The sequence below is a fragment of the Bombus huntii genome, chromosome 7, assembly GCF_024542735.1.
Source record: "Bombus huntii isolate Logan2020A chromosome 7, iyBomHunt1.1, whole genome shotgun sequence".
Classification (NCBI taxonomy): domain Eukaryota; kingdom Metazoa; phylum Arthropoda; class Insecta; order Hymenoptera; family Apidae; genus Bombus; species Bombus huntii.
Genome location: NC_066244.1, coordinates 7,908,080 through 7,923,048, shown reverse-complemented (window position 1 = coordinate 7,923,048; position 14,969 = coordinate 7,908,080). Strand labels below are relative to the sequence as shown.

The 14,969-nt window shown below is 43.6% G+C and overlaps 1 protein-coding gene across 2 annotated transcripts in view; it reads right to left on the bottom strand.

Moving 5' to 3' along the window:
* The window catches only part of LOC126868006 (POU domain, class 2, transcription factor 2-like), a 125,021-nt gene that overhangs the window by 27,844 nt on the left and 82,208 nt on the right, over positions 1-14,969 (bottom strand). For both annotated transcript variants that reach the window (XM_050623125.1, XM_050623126.1), the window contains one exon: positions 1,726-1,782. In XM_050623125.1, the coding sequence (XP_050479082.1) occupies positions 1,726-1,782 (57 nt within the window). The remainder of the gene's footprint in view (positions 1-1,725; positions 1,783-14,969) is intronic.

The window sequence follows — 14,969 nt, the reverse complement described above, 5'->3', positions numbered from 1 at the left end:
TCTCGGTTCGAATAAGATACCGTCATCGTCGATGTCTGAGCTTCTTTGACATCCCAAAGACAGACCGATCGTAATGTACATCGAAAGGGGCGCGAAACGTGCCGCTGATCCGGCTCGTTAAAGATCCGGCTCTGTTATTACCGGCTACGTTCTCTGAAGGCGCGATCCTCGACGTGTTATACTTCGCGACACGTGACAGCCCCGACGAGCTGCGTTTTCCAGGCGAACACCGACGGTCAGCAGAAATGCACACGCAGAAACAGGGGGATGCCTCTCACGCGAGCCTAAATTATCCGCTGGAATCCTCGATTCCCTTTCCGCTGTCGCGTGAGAAGAAACGCCGCCGCTTCAAACATCCATCGCCTTTCGACGAGGCGATAAAACTTTTGAAAAACGTTCTTTCAATCGGTTGTCGAATTTTTACCGAAAAAATCTCGCCAAGCTTTAGGGTTTCGACGACGTCTTCGTTCGTTTTAGGGAGAATTCTACCCTTTTTACGAGCCTGACCAAGAATCCTTGGACCGAAGAACGAGCCAAGGTTGTCGGATAATGCTCCAAGTTAAAAGGCCACGAAAGAATTCTTCCAGGCAAATGACAAAACCACTGTGCTGCCTCTGGTAGGCGGTGAACGAGAGAGTGTAATTGGTTTTACGACATATTTTACGTGGAAAAGGATTAGCCTTAGGATGCAGCGTCGACAACGTTCTATTTCTATAAATGAGAGTGACGATGGAATTTTTGGACGTTGCGTGATTCTTCCGCGAAAGGCAACCGATTTTGAATTTTACGAAAGGAGCTTTCAAGATGCGATAAAGTACTACAAATTCAGATAGTACGATAGATCGATCGTTCAATTTTCTGCCAATTTCTGGTAAAATACGAATTGGGTTATTTCGAATTCGATTTACTTTAACTTGCGATTCAAAATTTTGGATGCCATAACATCCTTCTCTTTAGTTAAGGTATTTTCTTCATTAGAGAATATTTCGATCGATAAGTCGAACTAGAAATACATGTATTTAACAAACCCTACTTCGGAATTTGCTAACGGATAAAATGTAAAATATGTATATCGTATGATACACAGTCGGCCATATGACACGAAGCGGAACGACGAAGAAGATACGAGACACGGGACGATGATGAATCCTTTTCGAACGACTGGTTTCGCGATTGGGCCCGATCCCGTTCCACGGTCGGTCGATTAATAAAATGTCCGTGTCCGCGGCGACGCTGGCGGCGGCTCGTGTTCCATTTCTTTGTCGTCTCTGAAAATTTCTCAATCAGCGGTGTCCCCGGTTTCCTTTCCAGAGGCGGATTTTCTGTGAGTACACGGGCGCATCGGCCCGCAAGGGGCGCACAATGTAAAAGCCTGATCGTTGCAATTAAACGATGTTGCCCCGGCCCGATCGGTCGTGCCGGGCAAAAAGCTGGCTAAGAAATAACGACGCGGATTTATAATGCCGATACTTGAGCCTTTCGCTCAGACTCCGCCGTGTCGTATTATTCGTTTGTGAAATTTATGTTCCTGCCATCGGCGAAGGTTAAACCCTTCGGTACGTTAATCGTATCGCGATTGGACGACGGGGAGAGGGAGAGAGGACGAAGGTGGTTCGTACGGAAGAGAGAACGCTGGACAGAGGAACAGAGAGGAAGAGAGAAGGAGAGAGGAAGAAGAGGTTAAGGTGGACGACAGACGGACGATGAAACTCTGTGCAAACTCACCTTGTATGGATTCCGGTGAGGCTGGCTCCTTATCGATTCGGCCGAGCGCATCGCTGGCTGCAACAAAAAGTGCAACGGGGCCTCGTTAGTGACGTCGCGTTATAAAGCCGCCGGGGAAACTTTGCCTTTTTCTCGTAAAAATGATAGATGCGATTCCAAAAAGAATTTCCGCGAGTAGGGAGCGTTAGCTGATGCCCTGTCCCGACCGGCGATATCTGACCATAAAGATCCACGCGACAATTAACAAACGATGCGTCCTGTCGATCTCTTGTGACTCAAAAGTCCCAGCCTGGGACTGGACGTTACTTACTCGTTTGAAATTTTTATCGCTGTTGCTAATTGCGAGTAGCGTCTCGATTTTTACATTTAACTCGACCTTGATGTTTATCCGACGAATATCGTTTATCCGAAAGCTTCATACAGATTAGACGATAACTTGAAATCATTTTACTAGCGCGAATTTGCCGACATCAAGTCGTTTAAATGCCAATAGCTTTACACATCGGAACAAGGCTTCATTGTTATTCATAGTTTGTTTGAGGAATTCAGTTACCCAAATTTTATTCAAAACTTAGCTGCATGTCTTGCCAAACGTCATCTGGTTCACGAGACTCGAAGAACGTCAGTTCGTTAATCAGCCGCTGGATCTCACCAGAATTTCTTCGAATCTTCTTGACGCACGAGTTCATCTTCTCTAACCCCTATAATTTCGACATAGATCCGCTCAGTACCCCCACATCGGGGCTGATTAAATCGGGGAGCGCGTAAATACGATTCCAGACATAGCATCGGGAGTGGAGCTGTTATCAATCAGTCGAATTATGCTAAAACACGGCCAATCATGGCAACACATGGTCAGACGACTGTTCCCTCTAGCTATTCCTAGAAATAGGGCGAACCATCGATCGATATTCAAATAATCTATTCTAAGTCGTATATAGAGGATCAGTGGAAAGAAGATGGTGGTAATTCGCAGTGTAGATGACCGCTATAGATCACGAGGGAGGCAAGGATAGTTCCGGAGAGGCCTTGGCCGGCCACCTACTACCCCCCAGAGACTCGCAACTCACCCCCGAAAACGACTGTATTCAGATAATCCCACCTTTCCTCTGCTACCGTTTCGTTCCTCAACACACGCGACATTTCAATACGGCGACGCCCGCCGGATAACCCAGCGCAAATACGGTCGGATCTACGCGACCCACGGCTTCGAAAATAACGCAGGCTCTAACGATGACATATCGAAGCAATAGGGTGAAGAGTATCCTGCTGATTTTTGTGTTTCTTGAATTTCTTCGGGATACCGAAGTATCTTGATATGAAACATCATCGAATTCTGCGACGATTCGTGACAGCTTACACTCTTTGAAGTTTAAGACATTTAGAATTTCGATAGAACGTTCGGAAATCGGTATATGCTAGAAAAAGTTTCGGCATATTCCCTTATTTTCCAATATAAAGCAGTCTTTTGTCGTAAAAAAATGTTGTTTAAATATTTGTAGTCGCATGAAAGTACTAACGAATGATACGAAAATTAATATGCTTCTACATGATCAATTAATGTAACGTATAGATACTGTTGCGAATACAATGGTGTGTTAATACTTGTTGTAGTCATTGTGATTGTTAATAAAACCATGTAGCTATTAACACAGGTTACTGTTGAAGTGATTCTCATTTTTAGGAAAACTCTACATCTTCTCTAGTGTTTAGTTTTCTTAGTTCTCGAAGCCATTGAATATTGTTTAGCTCTAAATCAATTCGAAGGGTCTTACGGCCTTTTCTAGGAACAAGTCTTGCACAGAAGGTGTAGTGGGGCATAGACAGGTCAGTCTTCCTAATTATACAAATACCCATAAGTCCATGGCTTCGGAGCTCAATTGTAAAGTGACGCTGTCAGCGTGCGAATCTGAACTAGTATACATTGTACTTGTACTTACTTAAATATATTTCTATTATACATTCATCCACGCATTTCCTCTCTCTATTCCGAGATAAACCTTGGCGGGTTATGTGCCCAGAGCTGTGAATTATGTAGTAGAAACGCGAAGTGAGTAAAGTGGCAAAGTATTGTGCAAAGTAAAGTGAGTAAGAGTGTTGTGTGAAAAAAAAATAAAACAAAAATGGAATCAGCGAGTGTGAAGATCGAGAAGCTGCGTGGCAAAGAAAACTGGTGCAAGAACAGTGGCGCTTTGTTATGCGTATACTTTTGGAGGAAGATGACGACATGTGTGAAGGAAATCTGCGTCATCCAGGCGAAAGTACGGAGAAAGAAACTGCCTGTAAAAGGTTTTTAAAGGCAGATGAGACTGCGAGAAAATCGATTGTCGCCGCAGTAGGATGGAAACCGCTAGATCTATTTTTAAGATTTACTTTTAAGTTGCACAACAGCACATGAAATGTGGAAGAAGCTGAATACAGTGCGTGATAAGTGCGTGATAAGTATAGTCTAGAAATAGTTTTTCGATTTTAAGTGGGAAGAATTTGAAAGTGCTGCTCGCAACTTGTCAAAGTTGGAAGATGCAAGTTCTTGGGAGTGAAATTGGCGAGAAAATGCTGATTACACGTATTTTAACAACATTGCCAAAGAATTTTTACCAGTTTCACAGTGCGTAGGATTCGGTGGATAATGAGAAGAAGACCTTACACAAGTTCATTATCAGGCTGATAATGGAAGAGTTCAGATGGAAAAACGATGACGATCAGCAAGCGTCAGTGGCACTGGTAATAAAAGACAATAACGACAAAAGAGAACAGCAAAAGCAGATAAGCAGAAGCGAATACGGGAAGCAAGGACCAAGCTGCTTTAAATGTGAAGAGGTTGGCCATCTAAAGAAAGATTGCTTTAGATGCTTTATATGCAAAAGAAAAGGCCACACCAGTAAGAATTGCTTTAGAAACAATCAAAGAGACGACAGCAGAGACAATTGGCAGTCCAAAAAACAAAATCAAGATCGCAGGTAAGTTGGTCTGCTAGAATGGTTCAGTGTCTTCGAAAAATTCTAATAACCGTAAAAATACAGGTCGGCGATGGTACTTTTATGGATGCGTGCGGCAAAGGAAATATCGAGGTAGAAACCGTCATAAAAATTATTAGTAGGTAGAATGCACGATATTTTATACGTACCAGGTATGAAAAGAAATTTATTTTTCGTTAAATTTGTCGTGAAGAGGAAGAATATTTCAGCATTTTAAAGAAAGTGAAAGAATGCATATTTTTACAGAACCGGAAAGTAATCGCTAGAGGTTCCGACATCGGAAAGTTGTATAAGATCGATATGCGAGTTATTATACCGTCAGTTTATAATCTTGGTAATAAAACGGAGTCAAACGCGGACTCACTGTAGTTATGGAACGAGTGGCTTAGTCACCAAAACATCAAACACGTTAGCAAATTTTTTAAGAATTTGAATATAAAAGTTGTGGATGACAGTAACTTTTTCTGCGAAGGTTGCGTGTACGGGAACCATCATGGGTCGAGTTTTCACGAGAAAGTTAAGCGCGCAATTAAACCCCGCGAAATAATTTACACGGATATACGTGGACCTATGGAAGTCGAGTCATTAGGCGAGAAACTTTATACTTCTTCTTCTTACATATAATATATAAATGTAGGAAACACATTTATACTTACGACACAAGTCAGAAATAATTGAAAAACTAAAATCCTTTTGCCTAGAATTTGAAAATCAATTCAATCGTAAAACCAAAGAAATTCACATACCCATAGGCCCGTGGTTTCGACGTCTATTTCAAAGTAACGCTGCCAGCGTACGGATTTGGACTAGCATACATTGTACTTATATTTGTACTTATACTTAAATATATTTCTATTCTACATTCATCCCCTTATTTTCTCTCTCCGAGAGAAACCTCAACAGTTACGAAAGGCAGGCCGAAGATTACCCTGTTGATTTTTATTGGTGGATATAATAATACGTATCCCTTGAAGTTTAATAGAGTTTCGATAGAATAAATGTGTTTCTCTGGGATTTTCTGAAGCAGGTAAAACGTAGATTAGTACAAAAGGAGACATAATCACAGCGAGTATAATCGCTAGAATAAGTTACAAAGAACTGAAACAATCGTGAGTGACCGGATTGAAAAAGGAAACGGGAATGCGAGCGCCTCGGTCTAACGATCATCGGCGCGCAAGTCTGGAAAACGAACAATGCGAGGTCCTTGATGCGCGCATTTTCATTATTAAACGAAGGACTGCCACTGGAAACTGGCACACGCTTACATTAAATATGAACGACGACCTCGTTCGCGTGTCCATCGACTTTTTCCAACGGCGCGTTAGTCACAAAGAGCGCGACGAGTGCCCCCAGGCGATGTCCCTTGCCAATTCGAAAGGAAAAGGTTAATCAAATTGATCAGCTATCGCTATGATCCATAAATATCAATGTGACGATCGATACTTTTAGTTACAGTGACCATGCAAATAGAACGATCTCGTGTTGGATTAGAATATTTCTCGATACGATTAATCAACGTCAGAAACCTTTGAAACGTTTAAAAGGGAACGAACTTCGATAAATTCGAGGGCATTCGTGGGAAGTCTCCCGGGCGTTATAAAGCTGTTACCTTTGCACATGCACCTATACAGTATTCACAGGTCCGATCGTCGAATTGGGTTCTAAACACGTTCATCTTACCACCATCTTTTCGTAGGTCGTTTACGACTGCGTAAACACACGTCTGACCATTTACAAGAACTATATACTATACTCTTTAAAATAATATGAGAAGAAAAATTATTTAGACTTGAAAATTAACTTGTAACCGGCGAATATCGCAATATTTCGGTCCGTTGTCATGAACTATTTTACACAAATCGATATCATTAAAAATATATATTTTTAAATATTTAATAAAATAGTAAAGTCAAAATTTAGTAAGAAAGGTTTGCGAATAATACAATTTCCTTGTTCATTCCTTTATTTATACTAAAATCACAATCTTCCACCCCTCGTAGTCATGAATTTTTTATCGAAAATTTCGAGCATTCACCGAGCTCGACATTTGCTCATCCAGATATCCGTATTCACCACAAACGGATAACAGTCAAGCCGGTCATTTATTAATTCGAGAGGATCGCCTTATGACAGGCTTGGAATCGCGTGTCTGCGGCTGCAACCCCTTCTCCCTTAGTATTCATAAAGGTCAGCCGTGCGCGAGGCTCTCGCGGAGTGCCACCTCTCGTGCACGTACATATTCCCATTCACTCGAGTTACGTGGACGAGACACCTGTACAGCTAGCCGACAGCTAGCCGCGGACAGGTGAACTCGACGGACTTCCACCGGCTGTCGAAGAACGCTCGCGGCCAGAAGCACTATCGAAACAACGCGATTATTGCGGCTCGATTGTGTCCAGTCAACGGCCGCCGCGAAATAATGTAACGGCAGAATCGATTGTAGGATATACGCGGTGGTTTGATCCCCGATGGGGTTGATTGGGGTTGAACAGCACATTTCGATGACTGTATTCATGTTCGATTGATGGGTAAGATAATAATCGAAGGCTTTATTCGCTTTGGATATATTAATCGAGGAAAATGATATTAAATATGTAACTATTACTTTGGCGTCTTGAAGCAATGTACGATGGATGTTAATAATATTGTTGTAATTTTATCCCCAAGTCACGGATGCTGCTGCGTCTTATCGTCAGAAATCTTTAATTATATTAAATCTTATGAAAGTAGCTTGTAAGTACAGATTTGATATTTTTATTGAGGTAGACCTTTAAAATGGAATACCATGAGAATTAATTTAATTAATTTATATATCGTATCAAGTAAGGATTTAGCAAAGTGTTTTAATAAAATTAAAAAGACCTCGTTATAATACGATGCAATATTATTGCCTTAAATAGCGTTTCAACTTGAATATAAACATTACACAAAATATTTCAATGAATATAGAATATAGAAGGAGTGCGAAAGGAATCTTGAGATATTAATCATTACAACAACCATCTTAATTTCCATGTAAAATGTTTTCGGACAAAACCAATCAAGTATCCTTCAATAAGGGTCTATCGATGAAAACCGGCGTGTTTCGATGACTCTATCGACTTGAATCCACGCGGTCTTCCGGCGTGTCCGCGTTTCTACGTCCAAGGAAAACGAGATTTTAATATTTAAACCACGCCACGATACAATAAGTGTAATAAGCATAGAGTCGACCGTTGGCCGGCGCACAAGAGACGGTTGAAATATTAATGCTGACATTTCGTTGCTTTGCGGTAGTTTAACCACACCCCCCACACTTACGCCGCCGTGCGGACGGTGGCTTTCAAGGCTGCGGTTTCCGGGGAACGATATTGCACTCGACCATTCCCGTCGCGATATATTCTAATCGCACTGAATTCACAGCGAACACGCGTTTTCCCGGCTTCTCCGCGTTATATGTTGCTTTTTTTTTCTTCTCACGCCTGGGTCACGCCAAATATCTTCCTTCCGCTCGTCGTTCTCTCATCGAAGGAGCACCATGAATACCAGATGCGGGATCTGGATACGTCTAGTTTGCGTGGTGCCGGCCCTCTCATCAATTTTTAAGAACCATCTTGTAATACGTATGCACCGAGACGTTGGATATGGAAACCACGTTCCCAGCGTGAATACAGCAGGGAGAATCGTGCCGCCGTAACGGGTCTGAATAGCGATGAGAAATCGCTGCTGGATCGTTCAAAGCTAGTCGAACAGATTTGATCGTGTCTCTTTTTGGTGACCAAGCGACAGCCGATTGTTCGGCGAACAATCCTCCTCGACAAAATTGATCTAACGAGCAAACATTGGGACGCTATTCTTCGTTAATCCCATTGGCGATTTCCGAACTTGGAGAGTTCCAACAGTGCGGTATTAAGATAATGCATGGAAATAAAAATTTAGGAAGGTCCTGGTTCCATTTGCTGCAGAATCCCCCGTTCGTCAAGATAACCGGGCGAACGAGCGTCCCCGTTACCGCGAGAAAAATCCTAATCCGCGGCAACCGGAAAGTTTGAGAAAAAGAGGGAGAAGCAGCCAGACGAGACGAAAGAAAGGGTAGAAGGAAAGAGAAAAGCGCAGAGTAAAAGAGGGAAAGGGAACGAAAGAGAGACAGATAGGGGAAGAAATGCGCGTTGGAAACAGCGTTCTTGTACGTGAGCCGAGACTTTTTCCAATTACAAACGGCGCCATTCGCGAGCCGGCTGGCGGCGATTATTTTTAAAACAAGAATATTCCCTTCCGCCCCAGGACATAATGAGGAGGAGGAGGAGGAGGAGGGAAAGCACTGTTGGAGGGCGCGATAATGGCGGCCGTTATGAAGAAATCAACCCACCCCCGTGTCCCTCCGCCCCTCTCAACCCGCCACGCCGCCCCTCTGCCCACTTGATCTTCCGTCTCCATGGCAACCGCCTTGTCCAACGGACCCCTGCGAGCATACAGGGTGGTTGCGAGCATTCTCTCTTATTATGAGACTTGCTCCACCCGCGAAAGGGTTGCAACCCCCGGTTCCATGACGCCCGCCGCTAACGTGGCCACCGGTGACTTTGAAAACCGTCTCGACTCCGACCTTGCGAGGATAAAAATAATCGTCGACGCCTAATTGTCGGCGGTTTTGTCTTTGGCTAGTTTTCTTAGGACTGAAGAAATTTGTGTTAATTAATCCCGATTAAGTTGACGTTTCAAGAAGAGATTCTGGAGAATGTGGTTTCGGGAGGACCCGTTCTGGTGCGCTTCGAAATCTTCGCTAAACGCAAAGAGAGAGTTCTTGAAGATTTGTGAATTTCGCGATACATGTAGAAGCGAGTGACAAATGACTGTTGACGTAGTTATTTACAAGAGGAAACATTATAATCAAGAAAACGACTTGTATAATATTCAACGCAACCCGTTACTAAATAAGCAGAAGATCCCACGGAGTACAGAGATAAAATCCTGCATATTATCTCCTTGATTGAACCAGGTAACAAGGCACAAGAAACAAGTATCCATGAACGCGTTCACCGCGTGGCCAGGATCATTTCGAGGTATAAAGGCCAGCCAGATCGTTTCCTCCAGCGAGGGTTTCCAGGAAGCCACGATGTTTCATCTGGATTTCTACTCTGGCAACGCTCTCGCTTGTCCCTCCGTTTCCGCGAAGCGCAACGAGCGTTATACGGGTGCAGAAACCGTCCCAACTGCGTTCCATCCAATTAAATGATCTCGATGCCCTGTACGCGGCTTTCAGGCGTCGGTCGATCCATCATCGGTCGATAATCGTCCTCGAAACGCCTAATCCCGCGACGAAACTGACGGATCATGGAATAATTGCTTACGAGACGATCGCGCGTGATTCGATGGGGCTGAACTGTCGCTAGTTTCTTTCGCCCCTACTCTAACGGCGTGACAAACGAACGAGATGCACCGGAGGAGGGTAAAAAAAGAAAAACACAACATCGATAGACACGCTGTTAGAGGGGAGAAGAAAAAGATGGTCGCGACACAGAGAAATTATTTGAAATTGATGAGGATGATCGGAGAAGGGTTGGGGTCGCGTGGCGCACATTCGATGCATAAAAGAGCTTTGGCCCCTCTTTTATTGCTTTCCATTCTGTGACACGCGCGCCTGATCTTGCACCCCTTCCTCAAGATCCACCGGTTCCCGCCTCGTTCGCCCGTGGCAATTCGAAAATGGCGCCGTAATTTACGACGAGTTAATTCGACGCGATCCGTGGGTAGGCTTGACCGGCCTACGGGACGCAATAATGTAGTTACTTACGTATATAGCGTGTAGTATTTGGATCTTATACGTATCGGTGCATGCAGAGAGATTTATATTTATCGATCCCCTTGTTGGCAAGAAACCACTCTGTTGATTAAATTTTATGCTGCCACTAGCTATCGAACAATACCAAACAGCGTAGTACTAGACATCGGATATCGTTTGTTCGATTTGTGTGTAGGATAAAATTCAAAGGAATCCGAAATAGAAAGTTTTGACGACCGGTGACGCTACTGTGGCGTCGTTATTATAATAATTTTATGAAACCTGTTACCACATGAGAAGATAAAGTATTTGAAGTTACTAAATATTTCTGTAATCATAAATAATAGCCGGTTACTAATGTGACTTACACCTTAAACTAGTCATGGTCCTCGTACAGATATCCAAATCCAACTCCCGCTACTTTCTCTCAAGGTAACCAATTTATACAAAGTATGATCGCTCATCGTATTAAACTCAAATCATAACCCGTCGCGTATCACGGAAAGAACGATCGTTGAATCGAGGCCCTGGACAACCAACACTTTCGCACGTCTTTTCTTATTACGGTATTTTCGTTGGAATTACCGTGAAACTGTGCAGACACGTCCGACGGGTCGTAGCGCGACGACATTTCGTTGCACGTAGACCAGAAGAGAGAACGAGGGGCCATTAACGGCCTCGTAGGGACGCGTACGCGGACCTTACGCCCGAGGGGATGGTTTTCCAGGCGACTCCGTGGCCACCGCGGGAGGAAGCATCCGACGCGACGAGGAGAGACAGGGGGGCGAACGTAAGTGCTTCACGCGGCGAGGTAATGGAGTCGACTTATTCGTCAGGGAAACGCCTCGGCCGGGAGCAATCGAGACCGAAGCTACGTGCGAGCAGAAAAAGAAATAACCGTGACTCTAGACGACACCCGGGTGGCGGATTCGTCGCGATCAGATCTCGTGAACGCATGCTGTATGCTGACTAATGAGCTTTTGATTAGAGGAAAAGATGATGGTAGAGTGTTTACATGCAGGACTGTTGCCGAAACAAAGGATTTCTCGTCTCAATTTCTAAACTAAATTGTACGTACGGTGCCCTTTTGGGAATTTGCCTCGATGTGGAGTCGGCACCGCAAAGTTGCAGCTGTTCGCTCGTTAACAACGTTGCACCTTGAACCCAATTTCAGAATTGACTCTTTTATGCCGCGACGTATCGATGCTTCCAAAACACGCAGCCTTTATCTCCCATCTAGTAAATGCGCTCCGTTAAGCGAGTACTTTCGTATACACGTCGAATCTATCCTGCACGTTCGATTAATTAACCGTCGTTTTCCGTGTCGCGAAACATCCTGCCCCATGGCGAATGAAATATTCATCGAATGCAAATGCAGGGAGACGCGTGTGTAATCCATTGAAAAATAATAACGACAGAAATTCGCCTTAATTGGCACAATAGCCGCGACAGCGACATGGCTACCTCTCCCTAGTCTTGACGATTACGACACGACCCTATCGTGGTTCTTGGTCGCGTTACAAGCTACCAAGAGGAACGGCCGTCCGCGTTGATGCTCATAATTACGCGGTAATTAGAGAGGTTTGCCGTGAGTACGGCGTATGTACATCTTAAATATCGGCCCCCGATCCGCAACTCGATACACCTATGACGTTACGTCTCTCGTCGAGGCAACTTGGAATCATCGTCTCGTGTCCGACGTCTGACATTTTGAAATGGAAATTTAATCGACGGGATTACGCATCGGCTGGTCATTCAAACTATTCTACCGTCTATTCTGTCGTGTAATTTGCAATACACTAAAATTTAAGCAACCCTGGAAAACAAAATTAAAGTTCTACGCGTTTCATATCTGTTTCAGATAGTCCGCGATAGTAAAAGAAGTTGAACGGTTGATTTAATAGATGTTCGAATGTCTGGTCCAGAGCCAACCTCGTTCTCCAATCGTCTCCATCTTCACCCCCTTTTCAGGATATAATTTCTCGGCGGAAAAAGTTTCTAACGACGAGAAATCTAATATATATCGCATCGAGGCAGCCGGTCTGCCGGTACGAGCAGCTTTTCTTGTAATTAAGTTATAACTAAGGACGCGAGCGCACCATTTCAGGGTAGAAGGAGGAGAAAGAAACGCGAGAATACGCTTCGAAGCTAGGGGCGGCTGAAGCAGATCCTCGCAAGAGTGGAAAACAATAAGAGGGCTCCGCTAATCCGGACGATATATTATATCCAACGGGAGTGCTTCTGGCACTGTCGAGCCAGCTGTATATATACACACGGAGGAGAGGAGGGGGAGAGAGAGAGAGAGAGAGAGAGAGAGTAGAAAGTCCAACAAATAAGGAGCAACAAGACAAAAGAGCATAGGTTTCAGTATGAATGTTTTTTCATTTTGTATAGAAGCCTCCAGCTATTTTCATCGATGATCGTAATTATCGCATACCAACGTGACGTTTCGAGATTCGCGTATACGAAATGATGTTTTTTTTACATCCAACCGAATATTTATTAAGACAGGGATGAAGGTTATGCTTGCATTATCAAGACATCGTTGCAATTAAATTTAACGTCTTAAACAGTCATAAATAATTCACGAATTCGTTTTGTTGGAGACGTTGAAGAGCGTTATCGTAGTTTAACAACTTTATACTGTCCACATTCGTTCAGGAATGAATTATTGGCAAATGAACTGTCTTAATGATGAATATCCGCAATTTTTCAGAAAACGCCACCGTAGAGCCCCGACGGTTACGGATATAACCGTGGAACACAAGAGGGGCGAATTAAAACGGCGCGCCATCGAGGCGTGAGGAGAGATCTCAAGCCTCGATAATTATCGTAGCGTGCAAATATCGATAATGCCGACGACTTGGAAGCGGGAAACAGCCGAGAGGAAACGTAGGTAAGCCGAGGGGGCCGCCGGATGCCCGCCTCCGAACCAACAACTCAATTGCGCGAAATCGAGTTACCTACCAGTCCTGGTGAACGTGTAATTAATTAATTCGAGCGCCATTTTGCTACTGACGGCTCAACGAGAAATATTATTTTCTGGCTGTGCTGAGGAAAGGCCAAAGTGCCCTCAAATTCTATTTGTCTCTATTAATCCTCGCCTTTCTTTCGATTTTTCTTCCTCCAACTCGACTACGATTTAGCCATTATCTCTTCACGTTTCGAAATAACCGAAACGTTAATCGTGAGAAAAGATACCAATTTTCCTAGCTGAAAGAACATATACGTACATAATTAAAGGTTTAAGTTATAATGAAAAGCATCGAACGCGGTTGGTTCACGGGGCAGGCGAACCGTTCGAGTAACACGGTCACAAATTTGTACGAAACTCGAGGAGGATCTGGTCGAGTGCGCTACAAGGGGAGGCTACGTGTTCGCTTAACAAGGAATTCGAGTCATAACGCTTAATTAAGGTACTGTACGTAAGTAAGGCCCGCATCCACGAGAAGGATAGAGGAGTGGAAGGTATGAGGGCCATTGGACCCCGGGATCGTGACCAACCCAGAAGCAGGAACGCGGTCAGATCGGTTGATAACGATCTGATAAGGTGCCCTCCCAAGATTACGAGCCGAGTTTCGTTCGAGCTACCTCTCGATGAAACCAGTTTTTCTGCGGGCTGGATTTAATTAGATTTTCCGTGGGATCTATCGGCACTCGCCCTTAACTTTTCTTCGAAATTATTCCACTAAGTAGCTAATGGACTTCTCTCGCGGGTCGCTGTTAGTGTTTAGGAAATATGTGACAAACGTTGTACGTAATTCGTCTCCATTTCCGCGCCACATGTGACATACTACTAATCGTTAATCGTTTGTTCATTTATGTCGGTCTTGATCTCTACCAAAGAGAGCTATTAGTACAATAAATATAAGTAGTTAAACAAGATTTTATTTCCTTAGAGAGATTTTAGAAAAGGTTCAAGAAAAAAAATGTGAAGAAAACTTCTTTGATACTGTGCGATAATTTCATAATGAAACTCGAGTTAAATATATATGCTTTTTAGTTCGTGAATATAGAGAGTGAGAAAGATAGCGTTTTGCAATTTTTTATTTTGCATTAGTGGGACAGTGGAACGATCGTATTTGCGTGCATTCTGCTCACACGAAATCGATGAAGGCGTGCGAGAAATCCGCCGATAATGCAAAGCGTGACTGACGTTCGACTTATCGCGCTATAATCCTATTAAAACATCATTATGAGCTTAGCGGGGAATCACCGCAAGTGCTCGCCGATATTTCATGAAAATTTATGAATCCACGGTTCAATTAGCATACGCCCACTGCACAGTTTCTATTACCCTAGGAAATTAAGTACCGAACCAATCTATATAAATTACAAACTTCGTTCTTGAATTATGTGCAGATTCGATCATGAATAATCGAAAAAGAAACAATCTGCAAATAGAATCGAGTAGAAGGGGTTAGAGTGTAGGTAAAAGGATACAGAGTCGAAGGGACGACAGAATGGAATTCGAGTGCGTCCGCCGATAATCTGAAGCGTATGGGGCT